Source organism: Volvox carteri, assembly GCF_000143455.1.
Source record: "Volvox carteri f. nagariensis unplaced genomic scaffold VOLCAscaffold_75, whole genome shotgun sequence".
NCBI lineage: Eukaryota > Viridiplantae > Chlorophyta > Chlorophyceae > Chlamydomonadales > Volvocaceae > Volvox > Volvox carteri.
The window spans coordinates 350,760-365,954 of NW_003307618.1; the positions used below are offsets into that span (position 1 = coordinate 350,760).

The 15,195-nt window shown below is 61.1% G+C and overlaps 1 protein-coding gene across 1 annotated transcript in view; it reads left to right on the forward strand.

Moving 5' to 3' along the window:
- Positions 1–4,262: 4,262 nt before the first annotated feature.
- Positions 4,263–15,195, forward strand: part of VOLCADRAFT_98675 (uncharacterized protein) — a gene marked incomplete at both ends in the record, with an annotated part of 16,044 nt that continues 5,111 nt past the window's right edge. Inside the window, 12 exons of the mRNA XM_002957525.1 lie at positions 4,263–4,299; positions 4,658–6,335; positions 6,720–6,916; positions 7,145–7,878; positions 8,053–8,215; positions 8,734–8,834; positions 9,116–9,118; positions 9,280–9,356; positions 10,152–11,226; positions 11,852–12,166; positions 12,553–14,064; positions 14,347–15,165. Of these exons, the coding sequence (XP_002957571.1) occupies positions 4,263–4,299; positions 4,658–6,335; positions 6,720–6,916; positions 7,145–7,878; positions 8,053–8,215; positions 8,734–8,834; positions 9,116–9,118; positions 9,280–9,356; positions 10,152–11,226; positions 11,852–12,166; positions 12,553–14,064; positions 14,347–15,165 (6,711 nt within the window). The remainder of the gene's footprint in view (positions 4,300–4,657; positions 6,336–6,719; positions 6,917–7,144; positions 7,879–8,052; positions 8,216–8,733; positions 8,835–9,115; positions 9,119–9,279; positions 9,357–10,151; positions 11,227–11,851; positions 12,167–12,552; positions 14,065–14,346; positions 15,166–15,195) is intronic.

Sequence of the window (15,195 nt, forward strand, 5' to 3'; positions counted from 1 at the left end):
ATACAGTCACATACTTCGACCCTCTTCACATCACCACCTGAGCCTCCCTCGGTGCCCCCGTTGCCGGGAGCACCTCCCACACTCCCAAACCCGCACACCCCCACATCCATATCCCCAGTCCCTCCTCTCCTTACGGTACGCCTGCCACTTCCCCCCACCCCTACCGCCCCACGTGGGCCCCTCTTACGGCGCCAGCGGTTGTGTGGTGCTCCCTGGAGTGGGCCGAATAGGCTGGCTTGGGGGCTGCGGCCGCTGAGGGCCCAGAAGGGGGTTGAGGAGGGAAGATGAGGGCTTAGGGGTTGGCTGTGTGGGCGGGAGGGAGGTGGCGCCTGGTTCCGATGGGTGCTGGGTGTGTGTTGGGGGGGGGGGGGGAAATGGTGCGAATCTAAAACCATACGCTATATCCTACCGTGTACGACACACGTAGGTACGTAGGTACGTAGGTACGCTTCTAAGCGGTGCGAAGGGAAGCAAGCAAGCAAGCATGCGAGCAAGCGCATTCAGCGTCTCTCTGCACATTCACTCAGCGGCACGCAGCCGGAAGGAAATGACGTTTTACTCCGCTGGCTGCACCCGGCGGCTGACTGCCTGGGTTACGGGGCGTCTCTATTAGGCCCCCCCTACCCGGCCACTTGCGAGCCGCCTGCACGTACGTACTTACATACGCACCCAGCAAGGCCACCATCAAGCGTCATTGCTCCATCTTTTTGGCGAGGGGCGGGGGTTAGGAAGGAGCCGTTCTTTGCAAAATCCTCTGTTTCCTTTCTCATCTTGAAGGACTGACGGACTGACGGACGGACGGACGGACGGACGGATAGGCGGAGTGGCGGAGTGGCAAGAGTGTTGGCATGGTCGAGAAAAGAGTTGACTGCGGCTCTTAAAATTAATAAGAGCTACAGTTGGGGGTGAATAAATCATTGACGAAGTACGAGTTAGAGCACGACATGCAGGAGTATCCAGTAGTATTCCAATCGTGTTGACAGCGCCGTACGTGAGAGAGCAAATGCTTCTTTCCGCAAATGTAGCCTGACTAGGCTAACTAGCCTCAAGGCTCTATCTGTAGCAGCACGGGGGCTGCACGCAGCCGGCGGCTCCTGACTGCGGTTCTTGTGGAGTTTTCTCACGTGTTCTCAGGAGCTGATGATGCTCAATCTCTCCACCTAATTACCCCGCTACTTCCTGCCCCGCTGTTTGCTGGCCAACAGCTGGCTGGCAATGTTCACGTAATCGGGGTTATTGGTAGGGTGGGAACCTTAACTGATATGTGGTTTCAGTAGTACAGGCGCAATGACTGGCGTTGCTGGTTTGCGAATCATGGCATTGGAGGGTTTCAAAAATAAATAAAAAAGATAAAATTTGTGCGGCAGGATAGGAGGGTAGGATTCGGGCTGGAATTAGGGAAGAGCTCTGTCGCATAATTAGCCTGGATTTTATTCCTGACAAAAGAATTGCTCTGCCGAGGTCTGGAATTGTTCTGGCGGACCCGCCGGAGGTATTCGAATTGCGCTGTGGAGCCTCGGAATTGGGCTGTGCTGGGCCTGAATTGGCCTGTCCGGGTGTCGAATTGGCCTGTCCGGGTGCCGAATTGGCCTAACAGGGTATTGAATTGGCCTGTTCGGGGTGTCGAATTGGCTGTCAAGTTGGCAGGATTGGCTGGGGCTGGCATCCAAAAGCACATGACTTTTAAGGAATTTACAGAAAAACTTTGCAAGAGGACCGCTTACAAGCAGTGTTTTTTTTTCATTTCTGCCGGTTAATTTTCCAGTCCGAACGGAGGAATAGGTTTTTAGTCGGGGGAATAAAGGTATTCCGAATCTGTAAGGCGCTGGGGGGGGCTCCGCCCCCCCCAGACCACCCCCCGATGAGTTAGAGTTTAGTTCGTGCAATCGCCGGGTTTGGGGAATGTCGGAATGTCGCAACACGCGCACACCAATCTCTCAAGCACTGATCGAATAGAGTTCGTTCACCATCGTTCGTCTTGCATCACGTTGAAAGATAACACTACACGACTTTCCAGGTTGCAGAAGTAATGATGCATAGCAGCAATGAACCGGAACCACCAAACGCAACCTGTTTCCTGGCCCATCGCGATTGTATCCATATGAGGAACATTGATGTTTGGCCCGCTCGCTGTTGACAACCGGAGTGGCGTCATTGTCGTCGGCTGGTGCAGCATTGCGTCCACATTGCCTACGACCCCTACACCGTCTTCATTAACGTCGCTAATGGCTTCAGTGAAATTTAGTATCTGCTTTAATGGCCTTCAATGCTGTGGGAGCTTCGGGTCCGAATGTTTTGCAGCGTTTGGTCCGGTCAGAAACAGTCCGATTCCTCGTTGACTTTCGGGCGTGAGCTTCCTAACAGTATCCATGGCATTAAAGTACTATGATATGGGTAACATGTATGTCTCCTGTAAGATTCTAGTTGCTTTGGCATGGACAGTCCATTTTTGGCTGGTGGAATGAACTTGTACGGTTGGAACATTATTTATTCTTAGCTTTCAGGACCACGAACATTTTTTTATTCCGAATTCGGAATATATTCCGCAAAAAAATAACGCTGCTTACAAGTGCCTCATGTGCGTATTAGTTTCGATCCCACGACATAGAGTGGGAAAACTTGCACACCTGGTTACCGTACTCTGGCACTACTACTACTACCGGAGGCAAGCACTCAGGGCCACGACTGCATTACCCAATCAAGTCAGCTGCCGAGGTCCCACTGTTTTCCCACCACACTTTATCGACAGTCCGTCCAGTTTATCCCACAACACTCGTACGCATGAATAGGTTCGGGTGGAAACAATGACAAATCTCTGATAAACCGCTAAACTCAGTACCACGAGCTACATTGAAAACAAATGAAAATGCAGATGTCTGCCGAGAAGAATATGTTCGCCATATGCAATCTATGCCTTAATCCATCGAGCTCTCCGCTGGGCGGGGCATGGCCCATGAAGTCGCCCCCGGTATTCCGCCTCTCCCCGACCGTATGTCCTACCCTCTAGCAGGATCCGCCACGAAGCTATGTGCGACTCCGCGTCATGTAAATCAGCTGTGTGTTTTCCCGTCTCTGGAGCTGCTGCTCTGGACAGGCAGCTTTTAGGGTCGTCATGCCCCAGTGAAGGCGCATAGTACTCTGTGTCGATTGAAAGAGACAAGCGGCTGTAATAGGTTAGGGGATTTGTAACATTGAGGGACTTCGGGCTGTGTGTGTCTCTTCCCTTGCCTCGGCTTGCCTGCGCGCCCCAATTCTCGCACGGGCTGGCTTCTTGGACGCCTACCATGGCGCTTTCCCTGACCGTAGGGTTAGAATTTGGAGGTGCGTATGCGTCTGGTCTGGAAGCGGTGGGAGATGGAATGCCGTGGTTTGCCGTGCGTGGACGTGCATGGACAGGGCCAGGCAGAGCAAGGTGCGGTCGAATGGAGCCCGTTAGCGCGAGGATGGGGGACCCGTCTGGATGGGACCTATTTAAGAATTGAGTTTTCCTTGGCGTCGAGGGCTGAACGCTGATAAAGCGCTGTGCTGCAACTGTAGGTCGCATTGGCCTGCTGTGGCACCGTTGAGGTCTATGTTGAGTCTATGTTTCTTGGCCCTATAAGGTGGAGCCAGAGGCTGATGTTGTTATAAAGGGATGATCTCAGCGGGAGATGATGATGGATACAGTGTAAGAAGAGCTAGCCCACGGATTGCCTGATACTTCTCGGCATTGGGATACCAAGGTTGTAGCACCGGAAAATTTCTAAGGCATTATGTGAAAACAGTGTATATGGTGACAAGCTACGGCCGCGAAATGTGCGACAAGCTCCTTCATGATCTGTGACGCGTTTGCGCCGCTCAATATGTAGTAAAAACGGTCCAGACAGCTGTGTTCTAATGTAGATATATTTAGAAGAGAAGAGCTCACACTTTTCTCCGTTACTTCTGAGCCACCGTACTTGCAGTTAGTGTGCAGAGTTCTCTACCTCAGGGTAGCTAGGCGTGACATGTTGTTATTACACTATATCTATCTTTTTGTCTACAATTCCTTGTGCAATGTACAGCTGCAATAGCTTATAACGAACCCCACCTGACCCGAACTGTAGACGAGTAGGTAGAGCACCATACTTTTAACAGTGACGCTAAGGGTGACCGTAAACTTTATTAATCCTCAGTTATGCATACCGCGCCTGAGTAGATGATGGCTTCCGCACAGTGAGTCAGGCACGGAACGGCCCAGCTTGCAGAGTATCTGAAGCTATGCTTTGACGTGGTGAAATAGTATGCCTGTTGCTTCGCAAGGAAAGGTCGCTGGCACCGGTAAGTCGAAGTTGCAGCCGGGTGGAAGCGAACATCACGCGTCACCCTGCCTGAACGCAGTCCTTGGTACATAAGATGCCTGTATTTCCTCATTGAAACCTTGGATGTAGGGATGTCGTTCTGTCAGAGATTTAGGATTTATTTTGGTTGTCTTTGTCATGTCTTGTCGTCGTTTCACTTGCTCACAGCATGAGCAAGATTTCCAATGTCATAACATATGCATTGAATAAATGATGCACGTCTATAATCTGCATAACTCGGTTTCTTCTCATCACTTCCACGCCTTCTCGCCATGTGTCAACAAGTGAACCGGGCAGGAGTGTGTGACACTTTCCCTCCACCCACCTTCCCCTTGTAGCGGCAAAGACTACGGCTGGAAATAATGCAGCTTCTAAGCCAAAATCAGATGCCACAGCAGCAAAATCATTAGGTCCGGTGAGCCCGAAGCAAGCGGCGGCGAAGGCCGCGCCCGCTAGCCCAGCTAAGAAAGCCGCTGGCAATGGAGCTGCGCCCAGGCCAGCAGCTGACCCCCAACCCGCAAACGCTGCACCTCCCAGTTCTGCGGCCGCCAAGGCCGGCGCAGTCGCAAAGACCGCCGCAGCAAACGAAGCCGCCAAGGCACAACCAGGCAGAACCGCACAGGCCGGAGGAGGCAACGGAGGCGCTGTTGCTGCTCCCGCCACTGCCACGTCAGCAGCCAAGCAGGCTTCCGTCATCCTCTCCACAGCCCAGCCCGTCGCGCCAGAGGCACCTGCTCTGACTGCGGACATAGCAGTACCAGTAGCAGCAGCGCCCACAGCAGCAGTTGAACCTGCCGCAACCGGCGGCGCCGCCACTGCCACCGTGGTTGCCGTCAGCCCCGTTGCCAAGGCTGACGGCACCGGCGATGGCGACAGCGGTGGCGGCGTAGTTGCCGCCGTTACTGGCTCCCAGACGCCTGAGGGTTCCGGGGGTCCTCAGCCACCTACGGGCGCCGCACCACCGCCTGCCGACACTGAGGCTGTGTGCGCGGGGGCGGGGGCCACCTCGCCGCCGCCGCTGCCACCCGCTGTGGGCCCAGCTGTCGCCACCGCCGATACAGTAGCAGCGCCGCCGCCGAGGTCCGACGGTGCCGGAAATGGACATCCTGAGCCTCGTACGTCTTTATCAGGTCAAAGCCCTGTCGTACTCGCAGCTGCCGCCGCCGGCGAAGTCAATGGCGCAGGCGGCGTCTCTGCGCCAGCAGCCGCATCCAGCACGAATCCGGAAGTATCCGTACGGACCCTGACCACCGCCTCCGTGGCTACGAACGCTCCCTCCCTCGCCGCCACCGCATCTGTCCCGGGCGCAGCCGCCGCATTAACAGAAGTGACGCCCGTAACCCAAATCGCCCCAGCACCTGACGTGGACTGTATTGCCGTCAAGCCCGCCCCACCCGCTCCAACCATCAAAGGTCCACCCTCTTTGAAAGTCATCTCCGCGCCCCCGTTGCGCTCCGCCTCGGGCGGCGGCAGCGGCGGCGACAGTGGATCCGTACCCGCTGCTGCCGCCGCCGCTACCGACGCGGCCAATGACTCTGACGGAAAGGTGCTTAGGGCCCCCCTAAGTACGACAGCCGAGGCGGCGCCGAAACCTCCTCCGCGTACCCGGACCGGGAGCGCCGCTTGGGTGGAGGAGCCGTCGGCGGAGGCGCCGCCGCGGCCGGCGGAGGGGGCGGCGTCCGCGCCGGTCCTCCGTTTCGACTCCAGCGCCTCGAGGAAAAGCATCCGAGCGACGGAGGTGGAGGCGGAGGCGGAGGTTCCGCAGCCGACAGCGCCTCCGACGCCCCCGCCGCCGGCGCAACCGGCGCTGTCGTTATCAACACACTCGCCGCCGCCGCCCTCCCTGCCGCGGGCGCTGTCTGATCCTCCTGCTGGCAGCGTGGTGGTGACGCTGGAGGGCAACCCCGGGGGCCCGTGTCCGGTGGAGTTGGCCGTGTCCGCCCTCGTCCCTGGCGGCGTCGGGGAGGTGATGGTGGCGGACCTGATGACGGCGGCCATGAAGGCTCTGAGGGCGAAGTGAGCGGGGAGTGGGGTTGGATGGCGGGGAAAATGAAGTGACCATTAAAACGTTGAAACGATTAACTCGGATCGACTTCCTTGATGAGGGGTGTGGTGCGGTAGCGGTAGTGGCGGGCCGGGACGGGGGAGAGAGGCAGGCAGGCAGGCAGGTTGTGGATATAAGAGGTGTAATTTGGGGGGGGAAAGGGTGGGAAGGGGGAAGGGGGAAAGGGGGGGGGAAATTAGGGCTAGGGACAGAGGGGGGGAGCTTGTAGGCTGGGGATGTTTATTGGCCGCTGCTACCGTCACGTGTGATGTTCACACACGAGGTCATACCATATCGCCACCTGATCTCCATGCGACACTGTACCGCGGCCCGGTGCGCGGCTTCGTACCCGGTAGGTACGGCACCGTACAAGCAGGTGCCGCTGTCAGCGCCTTTTTCGTGGAGTCCTTGCATGATCCCGGCTCCCGACCCGGGGATCAGCGCCGGCTGCTGCTTCCCATGTTCGACGCGGTGCCGCGGGAGCTGCTGGCGGCGGCGGCGAGGGGCGGCGGCGCCGCGAGTGTCGTACTGCAGGGTGTTACGTGCGGAGAAGGTGAGCAGGGTCCCCCGGGCCGCCAGCGGGGTGCCGCTGCGGGATGTCATTTCACCAGGCAGGGTGAAACCAGCCAGGGTCTTGCCTCTGCCTCCGGCACACACACCCAGCCCATACAAACTTTTGCATTTGCATGATTTTGGATTCACTCTCGCCATGCAACCTTTCTTTCGCATCCCCCATCCAGTGGTCCGTCTTACCCCCATCCCTAACCCCCACATCCCGCAGCTGCCGCCGACAAAGCCGCATCTGGTCGCCCGCCTGTCGCGCCGGCGGCGGTCCCCCCCGTCTTCCCGCTGCCCGGCTTCACGGAGCCCTCCGAGTCGGGTAGCGGCGCTCTGCCGCACACACGAGTCACATTCCTATCAGAGAACGGTAGCGGCCGCCCCAGCCCCAACCAGCCCGGCGGTACCGCCAACGCCGCCAACGCCGCTCTGCTGCCCATGCGCAGCCTGCTGCGCGGCGCCAGCCGCGGCGGCGGCGGAGCCAGCGGCGGCGGAGGCGCCGGCGCCGGCGGCCGCATCCTGGGCGCTGGCCATCGGAGCGTACGGATACGGCTGGAGGAAAACACCGTGGAGACGTTGTGTGTGGAGTCGGCGGCGCCCTCGGTCACGTCGGGGCACTCGCAATTTCGAGGTGCCAAGTTGCCGCCGCTGCGCACCGACAGCGATGCCAGCCGCGGCAGCGACGGCGACGGCGACGGCGATGCCGCCGCCACGCCGACGGAGGAGCGAAGCACGGGTCCGAGCGCCTTCCGGGGTCGCTTGGGGACGACACGCAGCTCCCGGCGGCTACTGGTTCCAGCGTACGACATTGCCGCCGAATCGATCGGGTCGTCCGACTTTGACCAAGTGCCACCGCCGCCGCTGCCGCCGCCGCCGCCCCCAGCGGCGGTGGTCAAGCAAGATCCAGTGCAAATCCTGATGGCGACTGCAAGCGTGGGGGCAGACTTGGAGGCGAGAGTGAAGGCAGCGGCGGGGCCGCGGAGCTGCGGCGTTGACCGTGGCGGCGGCGGCGATGATGATGATGACGACGACGACGACGATGACGGAAAGTGTGACGGCGGCGGCGGCGGCGGTGCCGTCGCCTCTAGGACGGTAGCGGCGACGGCAGCGGCGACGGTGCCCCGTACGAAGGACAGGGTATCGAATACGGGCATGGATGGCGTGGCCGGGGCAACGGGTTCTGTAGTCTCCGCTGTGGGAAAGAAATCTTCGGCGTTGTTCGTACGGCCGGATGCTGTCAGCCCGTCGAGTGGCGAAGATCTGGAGGCGGCGTTCTTTTTGCCACCTGCAGCAGGTGGGCTTTCCCCCGCACCCCTGAGTTCTACCGGCGTGAAGACCTTGCGTGTGTTTTGTGACTGATATCTGTGTGATGTTTATTTCGGACGGCCCTTGCTGTTGCTGTGCCTTTGGCCCAGGGCATCAGGGCTCAGGGTATGTATGGGGGAGGGTCCTCGCTGTAAACCCTTTGGAGGGGGTTAACGCAACTCCAGGTGGAATACACACACACGCACATACACACACATACACACACACATACACACACATGAACTCAGCACAGTTATGTGAAAAGTCGCTGTTTGTTTCGCCGCCCATCCGACGCCAAACTGCAACTGCAAGCAGAGAATCAGAGATTTCCGGTAGTAGTCTTTATCGTGTAGGTGTATGGGGGACGAGGGGGCAGGCAATCCGGGAGCAGGTACCTCCGCGAGCTGGCTAGCTAGGGGCGTGCAGACCAGGGCGCGGCACCGTAACGCCATCCCACCGGTACCTCGATGACCCTCCCTTGACCACCCCTTCCCTTTGGGGCCCCAGATTGGACTCAGCTGATGGGCCGGGGGGAAGTGGAGGATGCTCCGGAACCGTCGGCAGGAGGTGGCGGCGGCTGCTTGCCTTGCTTCTCCTCCGGAAGCAAGGTGCGTAACGCTTACATGCCTTGACCTGGGACATCGTACTCCGTGGCACTCTAGTTTAAAACCCCATCATCCCCATCACTCACGATGGGGGCTCCCCTTTCCAGTCCTAATACTCCTGCTCTTACGCCTCGGTACGCAAAAACACCGTACCATTGCGTGCCGTACCTGGGTTTTGCCCATTCCCTTCCCGCCTGGGGGGAAGGGGGCGGGGGGAAAAACGGCCGGGTATATGTCCCTCTCTCTCTCTGGCACCCCCCCGGGATCTCTCTCACTGCCCGCAGTCGGTGTGTTGGAATGGAGTTGCTGGGTTCCCTGGACTCCGCTATTCACCCGGTGATGCAACCGCCAACTGATCCGCATGCGCAAACCCCTCCACTCCTCTCGCCATGTACCCTTGCCGACTGCCCTGCCCCCCTCCCCCCCTTGTGCCTCACACCGCGGCCAGGTGGCTCAGCAACGGCAATGGCGGCAGCGGCTGCGAGCGGCGCTGGATGCACGGGACTTGGAAGAAGTGGCGGCGTGGTGCGTGCGTGGGTGGGGTGGGTAGTGGGGCTGGGGGCCAGCGGGGGGGCCCAGCGGGTACGCGAGCGGACGGCCGGCCGGTAGCGCGAGCTTGGCTTGTAGCCCGATCAAGACTGTAATATATAGCTCTGAGGGAATCCGGAAAGGGGAACAGGGCTTAGGAAGTAGCCATTTAAGTTTTTTAAAAGCATCAGCCTGTGATCCTGTTTTGGCAATCAGGAGCCATAGTAGGATGGGGGCTGTAATTGGCGTACGGATGGTTTTACGGATGTGCGTGTTCGCATCCTCTCTTGTGTCCTCTGTTAACTTCTTAGGCGAACTCTTGAAGAACCTTCAGGGGTTGGACTGAACCACTTCTCCATGGAGGCATTCGCAGCTGTATATTGCAACCGCTGTTATGATCTATAGAGATTATTAATTTATTGATTTTCGTGTTGAGTGATGGGATGAAAGGCTTTCGTGTTTTTTAACCTCCTGGTGTTTGTGTTCTCTCTATCTCTATCTCTCTATCTATCTATTTCAAACGCACCTAGGCTCCCTAAGGCCGTTGGACCCCTCACACAGCTATGGTATCGGGCCCCAGGTTGCGCCTTCGGAGGGTAACGCAAAACTCCAGGAGGTGAAACGCACACACACACACACATACATACATACACGCATACATACACGCATACGCGCACATATATGGAGGATTGATTGCCCTTTGAAACTGTCATGTCATGTTGTGTACGAATATCCCAATCCCGTCACGTGGTACGGATATCCCAACCTCATTACGTGGCCTTGTGGGAGCAGGGTCGGCTTCCATGGCGGCCGCAACGGCACCCGGGAACAGGAGGAGCTGGATGCGGCAATGTGGCTGGCGGTGGAGGCACGAGCACCAGATATCGTACGAGTACTGCTCCGCGGCGGCGCACGTCCCGACGCGCCGCGACCCACGGTTCCGTCCGCTGGCGGCGCCTCCGCCGGCCGCGGCAGCGCTGGTAATTCGGTGTCGACGGCGCGTCCCGCGTCCGCCAGTCGCGTGAAGGACTCGTCGGTGGCGGCGGCGGCCTCGATGGCGACGGCGCCGCCGCCGTCGATAGCTTGGTGGCCGGGGACGATGGCGACGGCGACGGGAGCTCTGGAGGGCCTTACGCCGGTGATGCGCGCGGCGGAGCTGGCGTCGCACGCTGTCGTGGAGGTGTTGCTCGCTGGCGGTGCAAACCCAATGGCCGTACACCCGGCCAGCGGTTGGACAGCAGTGCATCGTGCCGTACTGGCGACGCCCCCGTCGCAATCGGCCTGGGCCAATCGACGGCTGACGCCGACGGGTACGATGGCGGCGACAGCGGCAGGCGCGGGGAGCAGCAACAGCAGCGGCAGCGCAGCGGCTGCGGCAGCAGCTGCCGCCGGCGGCGCTGCGGCGGAACCGGGGAGCGGCGACGGCGGCGGCAGTGCCGCCGCCGGGCTTCACTGCCTGCGCGTCTTGGTTCAGCACATCGGGCTGCAGCGCGCTGCCGCCCTCACCACAGACGGTCGCTATTGTGACGACCTGCTTCGCTTTTCCGTACGATACGGTCGCTCTGCGGCGCTCAAGTGGCTCCTGTCCGCGGGCCTATCGGCGGAGGCGGCAGCCGCCGGCGTCGACGACGACAACAACGGCGACGACGAGGCCTCGTGCGCCTTCCTTGCCGGCCTGTTGGGTCTCACGTTGGACGTGTGGGACATGCCGCCTCCGCTGCGGCCGCCCTCCTCCGCCGGCCCGCTCCGAGACCCAGCCCGGCCGCTGTCTTGGCTGTACGGCCCGGAGGAACGGCTGTTTGCCGACCGGCGGCGGCAGCTGCTGATGGGGGCGGCGGCGGGGGGCCGTGTGGAGGTGCTGGCAGCGGTAAGGGGGCGGGGGTAGACCGAGGGTTGGGAAGAAATGGACTTTTGATGAAGCGCAGGAGCAGTTGTTGTCTGCAGGGGGTGGGGAATGTCGGAGTGGACCCGGGGTATTGGCTCGTAGGTAGGTGTCTGTAGTGCAACTTGGCGCCGTGCTTGTACAAGAAAGATTCGGGTTGGTGGGGGCCATACCAAGCAGATAAACTGGGTGGGTAGTTAATTAGTTAGGTGGGTAGGTAGGTAGGTAGGTGGGTAGGTAGGCCTAACGTTGCGACGAAAACCTGAACCCAGTGCCAAAGCAGTCGCTGCAGCGACGAATTGCACTGCCACGACAACGCCGTACTGCCCTACACGGCCAGATCTTCCTCCAAATCAAACAATCGTTTTCCATTCTGCGTCGGAGCATTTTTTCACCGTTAGTTGGTTATTTTTGTTATTATCCAAACCGGGACAATATTGAAACAAGGGATATTTCCGGAATTCCGCACCATTCCCTGGTAGAGCCCCTATACATCAATCGACAGGTCGACAGTTCGAGTCGTCGGAACACCTGTTTCCAACATTGCTCAGCTTGTTGGGGGCCCACCCTTAATGACATCTTCCCCACTTCCCTCCGCGCCTCCTAACAGCCAAACCTCCCCATCCCTTTCTTCTCCTCTCCTCTCTTCTCTTCCCCCAACGGCAACTCGACGGCAATGCGCACCCATGATCAGATTTTGGACAAGCCGCCGCCGTTTGACCGGCTGAGTCGTGACGAGCTGGAGGCCGCCAGCGGGGCGTGCCGACTGGCCCAGCCCCGAAACCAGCGCCAGGTGGAGGAGCTGCTGACCCGCAAGGCCCACACGTACATGTCCTGGGAGCGGGAGGTGGTTGCGGCCCTGCGGCGGTTCGACGAGGCGGTCGTTGGCGATTGGCTGTTGAGGGACCGGCCTTCGCCTTTGGAGGTGGGAGGAGGGACGAATCTGTCTATCTGTCTGTCTGTCTGCCTGTCTATGTCTGTTATTAATCCCATAATTACTAATTCATATATGGGTGCATTACACCTTTATAGAGGGTAACAAACGTCACAGTTTCCGAAAAATTACTTTCAAAAAAGGACGGTGTATGGACGGTTCTCGCCACCACCACCACCCCACCTCCTGCCGCTGGAGCCCTATGGCGTGTGGCCGGTTAGAGATAGCAAACAGGTTGTGCTGGAACTGTAGGATCAGAGGGATGAGGAGGGAGAGCTGCTCTCGGGCGCGCACTTGCATGCCCGTCATACTAAACTGTCGTAAATGGTTGTCGTGTGTGTATGTATGTATGTATGTGCGTCGTGTCCACGGGCTAGGTGGACCGCGCTCTGACGACATTGCTATGCTCGGAGCGGCTGGGTTCGCCGATATGGCAGGACAGCGCTACGGCATCCGTACAGGCGCTGCTGGACGCCGGTGCCGACGTGGAGCATGAATGGGTCGTCGATCCGGCGGCGGCGCCGCTGGTAGCGGCGGTGGCGGCGAAAGCAAAGGCATCCACCCGGGACTTGGCGACGTTGCGGCCGTTGCAGGTGGCGCTGCTAGCGCCGGCGCCGGCGACTGTACGGCAGTTGCTTAAAGCTGGCGCCGACCCTCGACGACGTGACGCCGACGGCGAGAATGCCCTGTTCTTTGCCGTACGAGTGGCGGCGGCAGCGGCAGCCGCGGCGCGTGAGAACGATGACCCTGACGTCGTACGGGCCGTACAATCACAACCCAGCGGCGTCAGCCGCGCCAATAGCATCGGCCACGGCGATGCGGCGGCAGCGGAGGCCGCCGCCGCGGAATGCATTGACGTGCTGTTGGCGACGGAGCATGTGGCGGAGCTGCTGGCGGTGCGTAACGACAAGGGCCTTACGCCTGCCGTGGTCGCGGTGCTGGCAGGCCTGCCTGCCGTGCTTTCGAAGCTGTGTGCCGCTGGGGCTGACCCATGGGCCTCTCCTGTCCCGGCGGCGCCAGGTGCGCCGGACGTGCCCCGGGAGCTGCTGCCGTCAGCGGCGGTGACTGGCAGCGGAAAGCGGCCGGCGGCGGCGGCCGGGCTGTGGTACGTGGGTCACGAGGCGGCTCGGATGGGTGCGCTCTCGGCATTAGCCGTACTCCTGGGAGGGCCGTCGTCAGCGGTTGGGCGTAAGGCCCCGCTCGCTGCTGTTAGCGCCGAGCAGGCGGCGGCGCGGCGGCGTGACGCACTGATTGGTGCGATTCGCGGCGGCCGTGTCGGCGCCGCCAAGCTGGCCCTCGACGCTGACGGCCTTGGGGGCAGCCTGTACGAGGGCGAGCTGGCGGCGGCTCTTGCATTGTGCAAGGCAAGCGCCGCCGCGCCGCCGCTGCCGCCGCCGCCTGGCGCCGCCAGCATTGTCGCCGCCGCCACCGCGGCCTCCGGCGCCGACCCTCCTCGGTACGACACGTTGGCCGCCTTCCTGTCCTCCCGCGCCCACGTGTACATGAGCTGGGAGGGGGAAGTGCTGCCGGCCGTCCGCGCGTCAAATGTCGGCGTCGTACGGCGGTGGATCACGTACGACAAGATCAGCGCTGCGGATGCCACGCGCGCGCTGTGCGCGCTGGTGGAGGCGGCACAGCAGTGCAATATCAGCGGCTCTACCGTAGATGCGGCTGCTGCCGCTGCCGCTGCGGCGGCGGCGGCGGCGACGGCGCCTGGCGTCGATGCCGCTGACGGTGTGTTGTCGCGGCTTTCCAGTGTGGCCGCCGCCACGCGGCTGACCTCCCCCGGGAAGGCGGCGGCGGACGTGGCGGCGGAGCTGGTCAAGGCGGGTGCCGACGTGAACTTCCAGCGGGAGCCCTCAGCCGGGGGGGAGTCCTTACTGATGCAGGTGGGGCCGGTTGTGTGTGTGTGTGTGTATGCACGTATGTATCTATGGGGGGGGGAGGAAGGTGCTGGAAGCTCACATGGCCGGAGTGGCCGCCGGACGCGAAAAAACTTTGATCCACGATGTGTGTGTACGGCTGTGGTACACACAGTTGCGACGCAGGCCTTTTCCTGCACTGCCTTTCCGTAGGTGAACTGCATGGCAACTCCGAAACTGCCGAAACCTCCGAAACCCCTATCCGCTCGTCCCCCCCCCACACACATGCACCTCACCACCCACCTCCAGGTGTCCCTCAAGGGCCACCTGCCCCTCCTGGAGCTGCTGCTGTCACTGGGAGCACGTGTAGATGCAGAAGATGCCGCTGGGCTGACGGCGGTCGATCATGCCGTACTGGCCCGTGCCCGCCTGGCGGACAACGGCTGCTTGTCGGCGCTGCTGGCGGCGTACGGCGCTCGCCGCCTGAACGCCCACCGCACCCACGCCGGTGACTCGGCGCTGATGCTCGCGGTGCGGGCAGGCGACACGGCGGCCGCGCAGCTGCTGCTGTCCGCGGGCGCCACGCCTGCGGCTGCGGACGCCAGCGCGCCGCCGCGTACGGGCAGTACGACCGCCGCGGCCGCCGCAGGCGGCATCTCCACAGCCGTCGGCGCTGCCAGCCGCACCCGGAGCAGCCAGTACTACTGCGACGGCGGCGAAGCCGCCGCCGCCGCCGCCGCCGCCGCAGGCGGCGGCGGCGGCGACGCTGCGTCCACCTCCTCCGCTCCCATCTCCTCCGCGCCTTCCGGCTCCCAGCTGGTACCCAGCGGCCCCAGGACGTTGGTCACACTGGCTAGCGGTGTGAAGGCTAGCGGTCTGGGTCGCCGAGGCAGCGCCGTGTACTTGGCTGCTCGTATGGACGACAAGGCCATGTTGCAGCAGCTGCTGCGGATGGCGAGTGCGGACGAGAGCGCCATGGAGAGCTGCCGTCTGGAGGTGCAGCTGGGGGCGCTGCACGGGGCCAGGTTGGCGCTGCTGGAGGCCTCTCTGGGCCTTCCGGAGCTGCTCAGGACGGTACCGGGACCGGCGGAAGGCGGGGGAGCGGGGGCGCTGGGCGGCGCAGCGGCGGTGAGTGGGGGCGGGTGTGTAGGATTGGGT